This window comes from Typopeltis vanoorti, chromosome 5 (genome assembly GCF_054136105.1).
Source record: "Typopeltis vanoorti isolate ZY-2024b chromosome 5, IOZ_Tvanoo_1.0, whole genome shotgun sequence".
NCBI lineage: Eukaryota > Metazoa > Arthropoda > Arachnida > Uropygi > Thelyphonidae > Typopeltis > Typopeltis vanoorti.
Genome location: NC_143553.1, coordinates 26,125,217 through 26,140,203, shown reverse-complemented (window position 1 = coordinate 26,140,203; position 14,987 = coordinate 26,125,217). Strand labels below are relative to the sequence as shown.

The following is a 14,987-nucleotide window of genomic DNA, read 5'->3' as shown; positions in this document are numbered from 1 at the left end:
CTGGATTATAAAATTCGAACTTTTCTTCTGAACTGTTGCTGTCAGATTGAACGTGTTGCAATGAATCCGACGAACGGTTTCATCAGAAAGATCCTTGTGTTGATAGCGGCATTCAGCCAAGTGGACCACCAGTATACCTTTGCTTATTTCTGCAGGTTCTTAATTAAAGAAACCACTGTTGATGGAAAACTTTTTAAAATGTAAGGAAACTCTCAAATACGGATGTTATGGATTCATATGAAATGCAGTTACTATGCTAACACGCAATTTTGATGCCTAAAAACTACCGGCGACGGAAATTTTAAGCTCATATTCGAATTCAGCATGTCGAAATTAATCAGACGCATCTACATTCGCTTTAAGACGAAAGAAAAATTTTAATTTTGTTGCTCAGGGTAATTATTGATGTACTCACTTTGATTCATTCACTACTAATAGAAACGGAAAATGAGAAACTGCCTGTTGAATTTCTTCAACAGGCATTCTTTTTAACACTCTGGCTTTCCCATTATTTCTGGATTTTTTTTTAACTGTAGCTTTAAAAATGTTGTTTTAAATGTCGTCTGTATAGTCTCGTACCCACACCTACAATGGTATTTCAATACGAAGATAGAGAAGTCTACATTATCAGTATGCGGCAGATTTCGCGCAAATTGAAAAAAAAAAAAAGTGGTTTGCGACAATTTAGCAAAGAAAAATATTACTAGAATTGAATCAGATACTTCTCATTTAAGAGTGCAGAAAAATATTTGTAAATACAGGATAATATATTAAATACATCATTACTTATTACAGAATATACATTCAAACTGTTACTAAAACACATATTGCTTTAATTATGTATTTATCTTTTGCTATATCAGTCCCACCCACGAGAGGTTACAAACCGTCTGGGACAATTTATTAAAATTGTTTCCTGTGATTGTATTCATTGAAAACAAAAATCGGTACGGGGAAGTTATTTCCAAGGACAGTAGTAGATACAATGAGAGGGGAAGATGAGCAGTTGTTGCAGTAAATCTGAAGCTGAACTGTGCGTGAAGGTTGATCAACAGATGCTCATTCTTACCTGTCTAGAGGAAAGTGGAAAAATGATGCAGCCAGTTCGGTGTAGCAGCACCCATGAAAATACCTGCATTTTCATGAAAATAATACAGAAACAGGGTGTCCCCATGGGGAAAGAAAAAAGCAAGCGGAGGGGGTTTGTGAGAGAAGAGTCAATTATGAAACAGACTTCCCTCTTTTGGATAGCATCAAGTATTATTTTAAGGAAGATTGTGTTGTTTCATTTAGTTTCCAAAATAAGGAAAAGTAAAGCATGATTTTCCTCTGAAAAACAGGACAGGAATTGAAATTGATTAGATTATCTTTACCGGGAGAATCTTTCAGCTTGATCAGCATAAAAATGAAATTTTAGTTTATACATATAAACACAAATAATTAATAAAGTGCAAATATATAGGTTTGGGACGTCGTGTCTTTTAAGTAATGCAGTACTAAGGAAACTTATGCCCAAGGTGTGTATTTTCGTACAAGATCCTTCTCGAAACCTTTAAAGTATTAAAGGAAGCAACTGCTTACTTATCTACTCTATATATATAAAAAGATAAGCCGAAATTTGAAACGTTTTTATGTCACGTTTTTTGTCTTACCAGCCCGGAACTCGGGGGATTGGGCGCCAGGGGGGAAGAGCCCCCCCCCCCCTAGTTTAGATATGAAATAACAGTTGATGCTTATAATCTTTTGCGTTCTAATGGTTAAATGAAGCCTTTTAAGATGTCTTCTTTCAAATAATCTTATTCCACAATATTATGACGTTTTTATGCTATTAGCAGCCTCGCCAACTACCATAATGTTTGAACAAAGCCAGTTCGTTACTTCACTGTCACATTTCACATACGATACAAATATAGAACTTCAACGTATTCGTAATATGCGAGTGGCATCTGACCAACAATAAATCTAATCGACGACTGTATGCGCATGAGCACAAATGATAAGCGGAGAAGTCAGTTTTGCCAAATGAAAGACTTCTTTTAAGACCGGAAATATACGGATGCACATTCTCTCTCTCTCTCATAAAATTTTGCTAGAAGAGTGGAAATGTAAATAAATTAAATTTTCTGTGAAATATAAAAAAAACATTCGATTTTAATAAAATAATCAGAGTTTCGCCTTTCAATGCAGAAATTTTGGGACTCGTATTTCATAACCTAATGCATTTTAATTCATTCCTATTTATATTTGGTATTTAAGCGTATCTCTCACATAAAAAGTCCATTCATTCTTCTACCTTTTTCAATTAATTTTTTTTTCAAGATCACCACTTTTTAATTTTTTTTCATTAAATGACTTTTACTTCTACTCTTAAGTACGCACTCGCAGGTTCCTATGTTAGAGATAATGGGAATTGTTTTTCCTGCTTCTATCTCGAACATGCATCAATTTCTTTCTTTTTTTTTGCCAGAAGTGATATTTGTTTGGGGATTATTTTCAATTATCTCTTACATCCTTTTGGAAGTATTTATCGATTTTTCCCCCTTTAGAGTTTGTCTTCAGTACCATTTAAAATAAACAGCCTGCCCAATTTACATCGAGTTTGACTGAAGTGATTGAAAAGTGTAATAGTTACCAACGATAGGGAGAAAAGGAGCACAGAAACAAAGATAATTTTCTTATGCTTTCAGAGCGAATTATATTTAAATATTATTTTGGGTTATTTCTTCCTATAAATATAGAAAAAAATGAAGTTCATGAAGTGGTAAAGAGAAAAAAAATATTAATTTAGTGGAAAGAATTTATTTGCTGTTTTGTAGCTATCGTTATGGATTTCTTAATGATGACGTTTGCTTTTCGTGTTAATTGCACGGCCATTTTTTCCTGCGCATAATTTTGAATAATTCTTGTAGATCGGGTGTGGTTGTTTGGAATCATGGCCGGAGCAACTAACCCTAGGAGAGTCTGTAATTTGCTCGTATTCTTCTAGCAGATTCAACTATTTAAGGGGATGAAAAATCCAAGTTTTCGGGTTGAGAAACCATATCCTCTCCATATGCGACTGGTTCAAAACTAAATAACTAGTTTTAATGCATTTCAGAACGTTTATGTCACTTTTGATGTGCAATGTATTTGAAAACAAACAACAATAACTGTTCTTAATGATGACGTATTAATTCAGACTAGGAGAATAACGGACTAGGATAATTCAGACTAGGAGAATGTTGCGAAATATCATGTAGGCTTCTTGAGTGGGATGTACATAAATTCATTTAATCATCAACCCAAATATACCAGGGGATATGTATTTTTCTGAATCTTAAGATTTTTTTATCGAAATATTTAAGACTGACACGTTAAGTTATACGTATTTTGTTATGTTTCATACAGAACATTTATGTTTATTTTATGCCGAAACACAATGACTATATTGATGTGTTAACTTTATGCTTTAAAATTTTAACATCTTAAAATACAACCGTCCAATACTGTAAATGATGTTCTTGCTTACTCTTGTTATGTATTCTTTCTATATCGCCGAGCTAAAACTCTTATCTTGTGCTTGCCCTAACCTTCAGGGATAATAGGAATTAAGAGATGATGACATTGTTGACTTTAGTCAAGGAAGTTTCTTTCTCAGAAGTGCGGAGTAATGATACCATCTTACATAGATTGTTTCTCAGGATAACAACGATGGAAGACGTCACAGCCAGTGATGATTACACAAATTGGCAGATTCTGAGACTACGCCCATCCAGATGTGTTTGGAAGCGATTTTCCAAACACATTAAAGCACCTTTCGCCCCACTCAGAATGATGGAAAGTAAAAGAAGTTTCCATAGTGGAGTTAGCATTGAGAAATGTCCCATCCATCAGAGTGCGTGTTTGCACTTTTTTTTCTGGTGCACATTACTCATATGCAGTGCTATAATCTTGTCTTTCCTTTCTCGTTTTTGAAGTCTTTCCAGTAAACGAGCGTGCTTGCTCGAAAAAAAATGTGTCTACTGAATAAATGGAGTTTACTGAGGTCTGGAACTTTCAGAACTCAAGGCCATGGCTTTCTCTGGAAGTGATTTTTTTTTCTTAGACGAGATTCTGAATCATGCTTAATGTACACTTAGGAGAAACTCGTTCGTTTTCGTTATTTGTATCGCAGACTTGTTTTCTGTGTAAATTTAATTAGAAATAAGCACAGTTTCACTATTTCTGGTGATCGTTAATCTGCACAGAGAAGTCCTTCCTGATTGGACTATTGATTGGACCTTCACTGGAATTCATGTCATTGTTGGCAACTGATTAATTTATGAATAGAAGGCTTTTAACTTTAATATTTTTCTCATTTCACCTACTGAAAGAAAGGATATTCCTATGATAAAAATGCATGAAGGATCTCAATAGTTCCTTCGTTGTAGGCGATGATACCAAAGTTTAAACAGAAACAAATTCTTCGCTAAACAAGTCTCTGGACCTCAGTATTAATACTTTGACTGTTTGGATATCTTAAAAAAGCTGTGATTTATAACGGGGGGGATTTTATCACGTGTTTTCTTGGAGATATATGCATCAAAAGCCAATGGCTAGTAAGAATGTTCCCTGTCACATGTCTAACTTTTATAACGGTGTGGGTCGAGCTGTTTAAATCACTAAAAGTGCAACCTAGGCGATCATGTTTCACATGTTGTCATTAAATGAAGTTAAAGATAAAAAATTAAATGAAGTTTGGGAAGGGAAAAAATAACAAAATCTGCTTAAGAGTAATTAAACTTCATCCTAGAAAATGTCTTTGAACTCATTGGCTGGATTTATAATAAATTACTCCTAATTAAGACTCCACCTTGTAGCATATCAATAAATCACCTCGAGTGAAGAAGAAAATCCAATTACATACACAGAAATTATATTAGTCGGCAGTCAGCAGAAAGGACATCGAAGCTTTTAATGTTTTATTGTGTTATGATTGCAACTACTGAAATAGGAAAGTTAGTTAATTTTCATTTGTCCATAGCCATATGGGGGGGGTGGGGGGGGGGGGGGGTGGGGGGGGGGGGGGGTGGGGGGGGGGGGGGGTGGGGGGGGGGGGGGGTGGGGGGGGGGGGGGGTGGGGGGGGGGGGGGGTGGGGGGGGGGGGGGGTGGGGGGGGGGGGGGGTGGGGGGGGGGGGGGGTGGGGGGGGGGGGGGGTGGGGGGGGGGGGGGGTGGGGGGGGGGGGGGGTGGGGGGGGGGGGGGGTGGGGGGGGGGGGGGGTGGGGGGGGGGGGGGGTGGGGGGGGGGGGGGGTGGGGGGGGGGGGGGGTGGGGGGGGGGGGGGGTGGGGGGGGGGGGGGGTGGGGGGGGGGGGGGGTGGGGGGGGGGGGGGGTGGGGGGGGGGGGGGGTGGGGGGGGGGGGGGGTGGGGGGGGGGGGGGGTGGGGGGGGGGGGGGGTGGGGGGGGGGGGGGGTGGGGGGGGGGGGGGGTGGGGGGGGGGGGGGGTGGGGGGGGGGGGGGGTGGGGGGGGGGGGGGGTGGGGGGGGGGGAATAAGCACCATTTCTGCTGTTTCTCTTTACCGTGGATGGATGCCTTACACCTCGGTGACAAGAAGTTCAACTGCATGTGTAATGCGCTGTTACGTTATCCCGTCGCATCATTAAAGACATTCCGCTCTTGATTTAAATATTTCCGTCATTCGATGGATGATTGCGCGAAGTCCACAACTTCCGCGGGAGACAAAACACACTTTCCAGCTGAAATGTCTGAAGTGTATAATGAAAACTTCATCGACGCTACACGCAACCTCCCTTAACCGCTGTCGGGAGAAGAGCAAGAGATCAGTGATAGTCTCATTTAAGGAACCGTCTACCTATCGTTATGTGCTTCCACCAAATCCGCGATGACGTCATCGGCCAAGTGCGTGTGGCCATCACTTTTCCATGCACTTCTGGCGCGAGTCTGTAATGCATAGTGAGGTTGGGGGAGCCCCTGTAAACTTCCTCAATAGTTTCTTGGCACGCGACTGCCCTTCTCTCTCTCTCGTGACCAAACTTTATAACCATCTAGATGGTCTTCGCGTTTTCTCACATTAACTGAAACCGGCAGGGATCGTAAGCCTACGAAGATAGGAGTTTTCGCCATTTGTTAAGGATGGGAGAGGTTGGGCCTCATCAATGCCATCAAGTTTTATCGCTCCTGATGTATCTGAAGTCTGTAATCGCTGCGCTGAAAACAGGAGAGCGGGGTAGGGGGGGGGGGGGGAGAAGAAAGATTCTTTACGTTCAAGGCGTGGAGTAAATTAAATAAGAGGAGAATGCTGGACACCTTTCCTCATCCAAATGACCGGCCGCTAGAAGTGGTCGGTTGATGGCAGAGTAATCATATCGTGTAAGCAGTAGAATACACAAAATAACCTCTCGTGATTGAAGCAGTAAATATAATTTTTGGAGGGATTTTCTTGTCTCGGTGAGAGACAAAAAAAAAAAAAAAAGAACCAAAATAACTGCCGCTTCTTATTTGTAGCGACTGGGTGGAGAAGAAGTTTTCTTCCCTAATCCGGTTAGAGAGCAACGTAGCAGATGAAACATGCGGTGCAGTCGGCTTGGTGTTAAGACGTGCAGGCAGCTAGGTAAGGGGATGAGAGAACTGCCGAATCTCGGAAGGAGTTAAGCCAATAAACAGAGGTAAGAGAAATCTGGATGAGGAAGGGAAGATTGCGATAATGTATCTCGTGTCATAATAAAGCACTGTAGACAACCAGCTAAGAGCGAGAACAGCTATACGGATGTATAAATATTTAAAAATCAATCTCTCTCTCTCTCTCTCTGCACCCGCAGGCGGAATACACTAAACTAGAAATTTCCTATGCTAATTCTTTGTATCACATAAGAGTTTCACATCTTCTGTGCATAGCCGTCAAATCCCCGAATCAACTTATCCTATTACCTCTTCTTATTCGCAGTGGACAGTGGGGGTTGCGTTAAAAGATCTACTCGAGCAGTTAATATAATGCTCTCTGGAGAAGCCTCAAGGAGTGGCCCTCACTCAACAGATGTAATGCAAATTTCAGATGCAGCCTCAAGTGCTCGAGCACTCTGTGGCATTACAGAAATTTTCCCTTGTTTCACTCACCGGGTATTCTTCGCAGATCGTGCTGCTTTGACGGATGTTACAGCTGTTCGCAAAGATTGTGCTGTCAAACTCGATTAGAGTTATATGGAGAATGTGTTACAAGTTTAAACCATTTATTTCAAGAAGGAAGCTCTTTGGCATTGGCTCTGCTTACGCCAACAAACCGATTGATTAATTTTTCAGTGTTACGGAAGGTTTAACGATAAAATTATATGTGTTAATTTAGATCTATTAAATCAACGTTTCGTCCTTTTATGCGTTAAAATAAGGAAGGTGTCATCTATATAAAAAATTCCAAAGTAAATTTCAGGTTTATGACAGCGTGGAAAGAGGTCATATAATAAATTACAAATACTGATGTCGATAGTATTGTGGAGTTCAACCTAACATGCAAGCATATCTAGTCATCATCATCGTCGTTTTCATCTTATGAAAGCTAAGAAACGTATCCGTTTACATTTATGTAGTCCGTGTTGAAATGTGTTTAAATACACACCGTTCGATCTGTTTTAATATTAATCCCATACACGAAAGACTGAAAAACTTATCTCACATTAGTGCCATGTGTGGTCTCCGGTAGTGATCACAAAACATCGAATCCACCAGATGTTTCAACGACTGTGGATTATTTAAACCGAACTCAATAGCTTGTATATAAAGTAATTATTTTAAACCGACTATGCGAAGTAGGGCTAGCTTATGGTCCTAAAGGTTAATTCGACTTCACATTCAACTTCACAGTTTCTCTTTTATTTCTATAGCAAAACTGGAGAAATTTTGTCTAACAAGAACCAGATCGAATAATTATTTTAGTTACACATTCTTTTATTTTGACGTATGGCATTTGAAAACTCTTGCCATAACATACGAAACTGAAAAGAAGAAAAGAAATCAGTACAAGCTCGGATTAAGATTTTGAGAAAAACTTGCCAGAAATATTTTTCTGAATGGCTTAATTTACTCCATGAACAATATAAATCCTCTTACGCCTTTTTATTTCTTAAGATGCCGAGATAAGTGTACTGTCAGCGTATACTGACTACAATTAGCAGTTCTCAGCAGCAGATAATCTGTATTAATTTTTGCAGACCGATATGAGATTCTCGAATTGTTTAATGACTGCTAAAATATAGAAGTTTACATCAGTAACATTAATAAAATAAATTAATCCGGAATATTTTAAAATATTAAAATATTTCAAGACTTATAGAAATATATAACACATGTAGTCCTTTGGGTTACGAAGACAACCTAAAACACGAAGCGATTTGTTGCCTATTAACTGCGTGTTTTGCAACCAGCTTTGAAAACCAGTTTCTGGAAATTAATTGTTTTTTTAATTTCTAGAAGTAGTTTCTGTCGATGGACCTTTTATGTAATGATTAAAGATTCAAGTTTTGTTGCGCAGGTGCATTTTTTGTCTGCCTCGATAGCTCAGTTGGTAAACGATGCGGGTTCGAATCCTGCGTAACAGAGGAAAGTTGTGAAGAGCATTTCAAGGAGCTAGACATCCCCTGACTGGCCTTCTATTGCTCGCTGAATATTTATAACGATTATCTTTTTTTTTTCAAGTACATTTTTACGTTAGTTTTTGTGAAAATTATTTAATGGGAAGAAATGGGGTTATCAGAATGTTCTGAAGATTGGAGGCGCCAGAGCATAAATGTTGAAAGCCATTGTATTATTCATTCCTTAGCTGTTTTTAATGATTCCCGAAACATTTCCATGCAAAGTCTAACGATGCAAATGAAACAGACGGTAACTTGCTGACTGCTAAAATGGCATGAAAAACTTGTAAAAAAATAATAACAAAAAAAAGCAGCAACAAATGCCAGTATTGTTCTTGTCGGCTAATACTGTTACTTTTCTGATAAATGTTAAGCAGGTTCCCTTGATAAGAATTGTAAAACATCGTAAGAAAACAAACGGGAGTAATTACAAAAGTATTAGTGAATCTTAATAACATCCGTTTTATGGAAGTTGCGAACCGCCATTTCCTGTTCAGTGAAATAGTTTTAATTTTCTAATGGTTCCTGTTATTTCCTGTTGGCCAGAGATTCAAATGGAAATATACGACACACCTGGGAACGATAACAATCTTTGCTAATAACGAAACTATTCCGAACGCTCTTTCTTGCGTGCGGCGTTATAAAAATCTCGCGCCGAACAGTTTTCAATATGCTGCCTTGAATTACAACTCGGATTGTAAACTTTTAACATCTGACAACAAGGAGGATCTTTTAATGTGAATTCTTTGGGGGTACCAACAAGGTCGTAATTGCCGTCATTTGTTTCTGTGATTGGCTAATTTGTACCGTCAGTCGTCCCGTGATTTCCCCCGAGTGTTGTGCAGTTGTAATACAAGGGGAGGGGGGGGGGGTAGTACACTTGCCATTCCGCTCACTGTGCGACTTTCCTTCTGTTGCATCCTTTATTGTATTCTCCTTTTATATTCGAGATTGGAAGAGTACCATCCTCGTTTAATTGTATGTAAAAAAACTGCGATACACACGCGTAATTTGATCGGCAATAAGACTTACGTAGATCTACATTGAGTAGGGTAAGATTTAAGCTTAATCGGATTACTTTTAATTAATTATATCTCCTTCTTTAGGTGCTGTTAGACATTCTGTTGGTATCGACGTTTGCTCTGAGTAATCTTGAAATTCAGTAGCGATGTGCATTCTTTTAAATTTATAAGGAGTTTAGCGGTTTTTTCTTTTATTTCTAGAAAAATCGCATTATTCTTAGCAGATCCAGTTTTATTACGTTTAATTCTAGGAATCAAATAATTCATATCCTTAAATACTATGAAGGCATGAAACTTTTTATGAAAAAAAAAAAAAACTCTGTTTCAGAGACGGACTCATCATTTTAAAAAAAGAGAATTCATAGAATACTCTTTTTCGCAGCCCCTGCTAAAACAAAGGACCTGCCAACGGAGACAAGAAATGCAAATCATTTGTATACCAGTTTGTTAGGATACAATGTCTGATCTGTGGATGAAAATGATCCCTTACGAAGAAGAGGGTATCTGCTACGCAAAGCAGTTTATACACGAAGTAATTACTGCTGCTATTAGAATAACTAGCAAATGGTAGTTTAATTCATAACATATTAAACAGCGAATGTTTAGACCATGTGGGAAATGGCGATTGTGCACCATGAATAGTAAATAATGGCTGACTGCAAATTGTAAGCAGAAGACTACATCGCATCTCAGTAACGTAGTCTTCCGCTTATAATCATGCTAACAACACTGGTTCGGATTGTAATATTTGGTGCATCTTTAAAACTCGAGTTCGCTTATTGTTTTACATATTCCTAGACCAATTTTAAGTGATCAAATTCTTTGAAGCCATGGCATACGTATGCGTACTATCAACGGTAGTTTATAAATATTAACTCACTCACCTGAAAGCCCTTGTGTAATTCCTCCACAATAGACCGTGCAGTTCGTTGGGCTTGACTGATTGTACACTTCGTCGAAGGTGAGAGGCTTGGCATTTGCTGAAAAGAAAGAAACAAAGGCATGGGTTAGTTTTGATTGTTCCCGCAGTCTGAACTGCACTAATAATACATTAAATATCACCTTCTGGCGCACACACACACACACATATTAGGAAACACCTTTACTACACACAGACTATATAAATTACATTTATTTGACTTTTTCGTAATGTGAAAAATATTTCTCAATATGATTCTTCTGTTTGATATTCTTGAATATTATGAAAATTAAAAGCTCACTCAGTTGGCTTGAAAGATTTTCTTGATGAGATTAGTAACTATACTTGAGCCTTATGTGTTCAAATACATAAAAATGTATCTCCGGCTTTGATGTTTGATACAAATATCAACCCTCTTTCTGCCTTCTTTATGTGGCTGAGTTAACTTGCACGGAATAAATTATCTGCTTATCGGAAATCACAAACAGCTGCACGTGAGAGCAAAAGAGCTAGAGCTTGCATCTCTCTCTCTCTCTAGAAGTTAGCGGTTTCAAAAATTTATGCACTTTTTCTAAAGTTAATATCAGTTTTTTCCACACCTAATCCTGGTAATTTAGTAACAATTGAAGGTTATCGAAAATTTTGTCCTTCACGTCAAAACTCTCCTAAAGTTTGCTTTCCAAGATTTTCATTTATCCGAGGTATTTAAATTTTGCCGGGGAAAGTTCCCGACGGGCCTGCAGCTATTGTAACCGGTGAGATGGGATTTATTGGATATATTGACGTCATTAAAACAGTGTCCCGATAGACGACGCTTGAGTTATGAGGCTCAAAAACATTCTGCCGAGGATTCGAGTAAACACAGCTTAAACAAAGGCCTGTGAGATAGTGAAGTTGATAATATAAAAAAGTTGGGCAAGCAGCCATAATTGACAAGATAATTCGACAAGAAGGGCCAAAAGTAACAAACGAAAAAGCCCCTGTCAGCGAGAAATAATTAAGAAATAGAGACAGGTAGGTTGAAGAGGTATCACATGACTGCTAAGTGAGTTAAAATAAGAAAGCAACGCTGAAGAAGGGGAAAATATCATTACAGTCGCAATAAATAGGACAGGAAAAAGTTGACAGCGTTGTCAGTGTACTGCTTCATAAAATAAAAACGCACACAGAAAAGCAGCAAACTCATTGCCTTCCCGTGTGGTGCTTCATGATGGGAAAATTAAGGCTGTGAATAATTAAAAAGCCACTTTACTGTTGGGAGTTAGAGGAAATGCCTCACACCACGGAAATAAATCAACATAGGCACATTTTTTAAACTGTCATAAAGGAGTTGTTCGGGTATGCTAAAAAGTGCAAGGTGGCGGCTTTTTTCTTGCTTTTTTTTTCCTAAACAAGAAGACAGGAGAGCAAAATGAGCAAAAAGAGTTCTTGATTTCCCTGGATGACTGCGACTTTGAGACATGTTAAAATGACATTTCTGTCTTTCTCTCATCGTGTGATGGCTGAACGTAATCGCACAGTCTCATGAAACAGGCCAATATGCACAGAATATTGCGGCATTAGACTGCAGTTCCTTCCACGATATTGTTTGAGGCATAAAACCACTTTGAATTTTTTATTCATGAAATGGAGCTCTATCCTGATGATCATATCTACTCATGGATTACGTTTCGACAACTACGACTTATGGGAGAGCAGGTCGCAAAGGCCTGAGACATACGAAAGTATTTGTAAATATATTATAGAACCTTTCCTGACTCAACATGCCGTATCACTCGCATTATGTCATTAATGAGGATTATTGTGATTTTCATGAGGCTCCGAACAGGGCGAAATGCAACCTCCAGTATGATCGAATCTTAGTATGATTTGCATAAGGCTAAAAACAGACACATGCTGAAAATTCTAGAATAATAAACGACAGTATTGATATATTAATACTGACACTATTGCATACCGGGGCAGGAGGTCTACAGCCCTTATTGCGTTCCTTTTAGAATAGCGAAGTCTATAAACTTACAGGCACTATAAATAGGTATCTGTCCAATCACTGTTGAATAAATGCGCACGATGTTACGAGATTCAGATAACACGGGGTTCATTTAAAATCAGTTCGACCTCTCCGGGTTACCAAGAATGCTTTAAAGCTATATTAGCGCCAGCTGAGCTGAATTACCTTTCACCTCTTAAAGCGAGATATCACGTGAAGTTATCGAGCGGCTTGTGGACAGCAATTTACCTTACACTGCTTTAAGACTTATCTAGGTAATCCGAGCTATTCTGGGAGGTCACTCGAAATAGCTAAGGATACCAGACTACTTAGAGGCTACTGGAGAAGATGAATATCAAAAGTAGACTCATGATGTCAATAGGAGAAGTATCATCATCGTGCTAATAGATGCTGGACACGTGCATTTTGATATCTTAAGGTTCGTCTGTGTTTCGCTGCTGTTTCGCTGGTGTTTCCTGCTTTCCTGTTTGAGCACATACGTAAAACATCGGAATTGATGAACTCAGGAAGCTCACTCTAAAGTAAAGTTCCTGATCCCCATCCCATTGCATTCCCCGAAATATTTTCTACACGAAATCGTGACATTTCCATTAGAATTGTACGATAACACAACCATCATCACGTGTTTACTTAACCACCAGTCACTTAATAACCGTGAAATTATTAGCACCATTTCCAGACGTCTTCTTTTTCATTTAGGAGTTTAACGTTCTTTTAGAGGATTGATCTCCTTGAGACGTGGTATGAAAGGCCATGCCAACTAGGTCACCTCCTACTGTTATATTATCGATATTTTCAGCATAGCAAAGGGAGTAAAGTACTGTGTAAAGGTTACACAATTACATCACCGATGCTGGATGCCATCCAAGTGGATAGTTTGCCAAATGCTACTTCACCAAACAGCCTTGTTTGGTGAATTACTATTGCATTATGCCACATAAACTGATTTGTTCTGCTTCAAGAGCACACTTAATGAATGGAGGAAAACCACAAGTGACAAATGTACTAAGCTATTAAGCAGTACAAATTTTTGACACAGAAAAGAAGTCATTTTTAGTCGATGTATAGTTCACAATTATTTTCCATTCATTCCATCTAGGAATACTTCATATAATAGATTGCTTCAGAACGTAGTATTTCACTGATTTGTTCTATTTTTACATTCCGAACTGTTTTGTCTTTCATTTCTTGGAAGTTTATATTATTATCCAAGATGATCTAAAATCGTTTCCACCATTCATTTTTTCATTGAAGTGACAAAATAAATGTCAAAAGTCCCTCAAGAACTTAAACCTGATAACTTGGATACTAAACTCAATCATCAGTAAAAATCTCAATAAATTGTATTTATTTTTATTTTATTACTTTATTTTTAAATAAACAACAGTATGATCTTCAAGACATCAGTTTCATTCTAATTTCAATATAAATAAAAGTTGAATATATTTTTCCTACGAGTTTTAGAAGAGGATTTTTAAAATGAAAAAAGATGTAATTTGCTATTTAGTCAATAGCATAAAGGAAAAAAAAAACTCTTTAGGGTTGCTGGGTTTTTGATGTGTGTAAAATGTAGCATATAATAGGAGAGCAGTTAAAGATCTGAATGTTTTCCCAGTGGGATAAAAGATTTGTTTCTCTGGTCTTTCGATAATTGCTTGATTCACTGAAAATGATTCATGGCATTCGAAAAAAAAAAAAAAAAACAATTATAACTGAGATGACTGAAAGACTATTTCACCTGCATGGTTTGAAAATTTCTTTCAGGCGTAAAAATCAGCTATTTGGAGTTAAATAGGAATGGCTAAGCAAATTATAGTGGCGGTAGGTGTAATGAAGCAAATTTGTATAGCAGACAGACAAACACTCGTCTTTAATGTGTGAGATATCCAACTTGCTTCCAAATATGCTCCAGGAAGGAATCGCGGATTCAATCAGGTTGAGCATCAGAACATACTCAGCGCGTGAAGAGATACTTGATATATTTGTGAGTCACGATTGTCGGGGAGCGAGAGAAGAAAACTGAATTCATAAAAAAGAAGGAGAGCCTCTGTAGTGGAGTCGCGACATTCATCCCTAAGTCGGAAAGGATTTAGTTTGAATCCCATTTAGAAAGCCAGGACCTTTATCCGGTTTTTCAAATGAAGGTGAATTAGTCGATTTCATATGATGGCAGGGATTTTCATCCTGCCACGCTGCAAACAGACCGGAGAACAAACACGTACAATTAACAGACACAATATCTAGTCTCATGGTGGTCGTAGTAGCTGCTATCATGATTCCTACCAGCCTAACTCCATTGATTTAGATTGCTTCTGGTTGACTAGAATTCAAGTATATTGGATGCGAAATGATTTTTTCAATAATAGTATGATATACGTCGTTCCGTCAAAAAGTGGAATGGGTGTCCTACAGAAACTGAAAAATCTGATACCA

General features: G+C 38.4%; 1 protein-coding gene across 4 annotated transcripts in view; it reads right to left on the bottom strand.

The window, feature by feature from the left end:
- Window positions 1–14,987, bottom strand: part of LOC150106269 (cytotoxic granule associated RNA binding protein TIA1-like) — a 665,834-nt gene that overhangs the window by 63,071 nt on the left and 587,776 nt on the right. For all 4 annotated transcript variants that reach the window (XM_090392287.1, XM_090392288.1, XM_090392289.1 and 1 more), the window contains one exon: window positions 10,509–10,604. In XM_090392287.1, coding sequence (XP_090248413.1) covers window positions 10,509–10,604 — 96 coding nt within the window. The remainder of the gene's footprint in view (window positions 1–10,508; window positions 10,605–14,987) is intronic.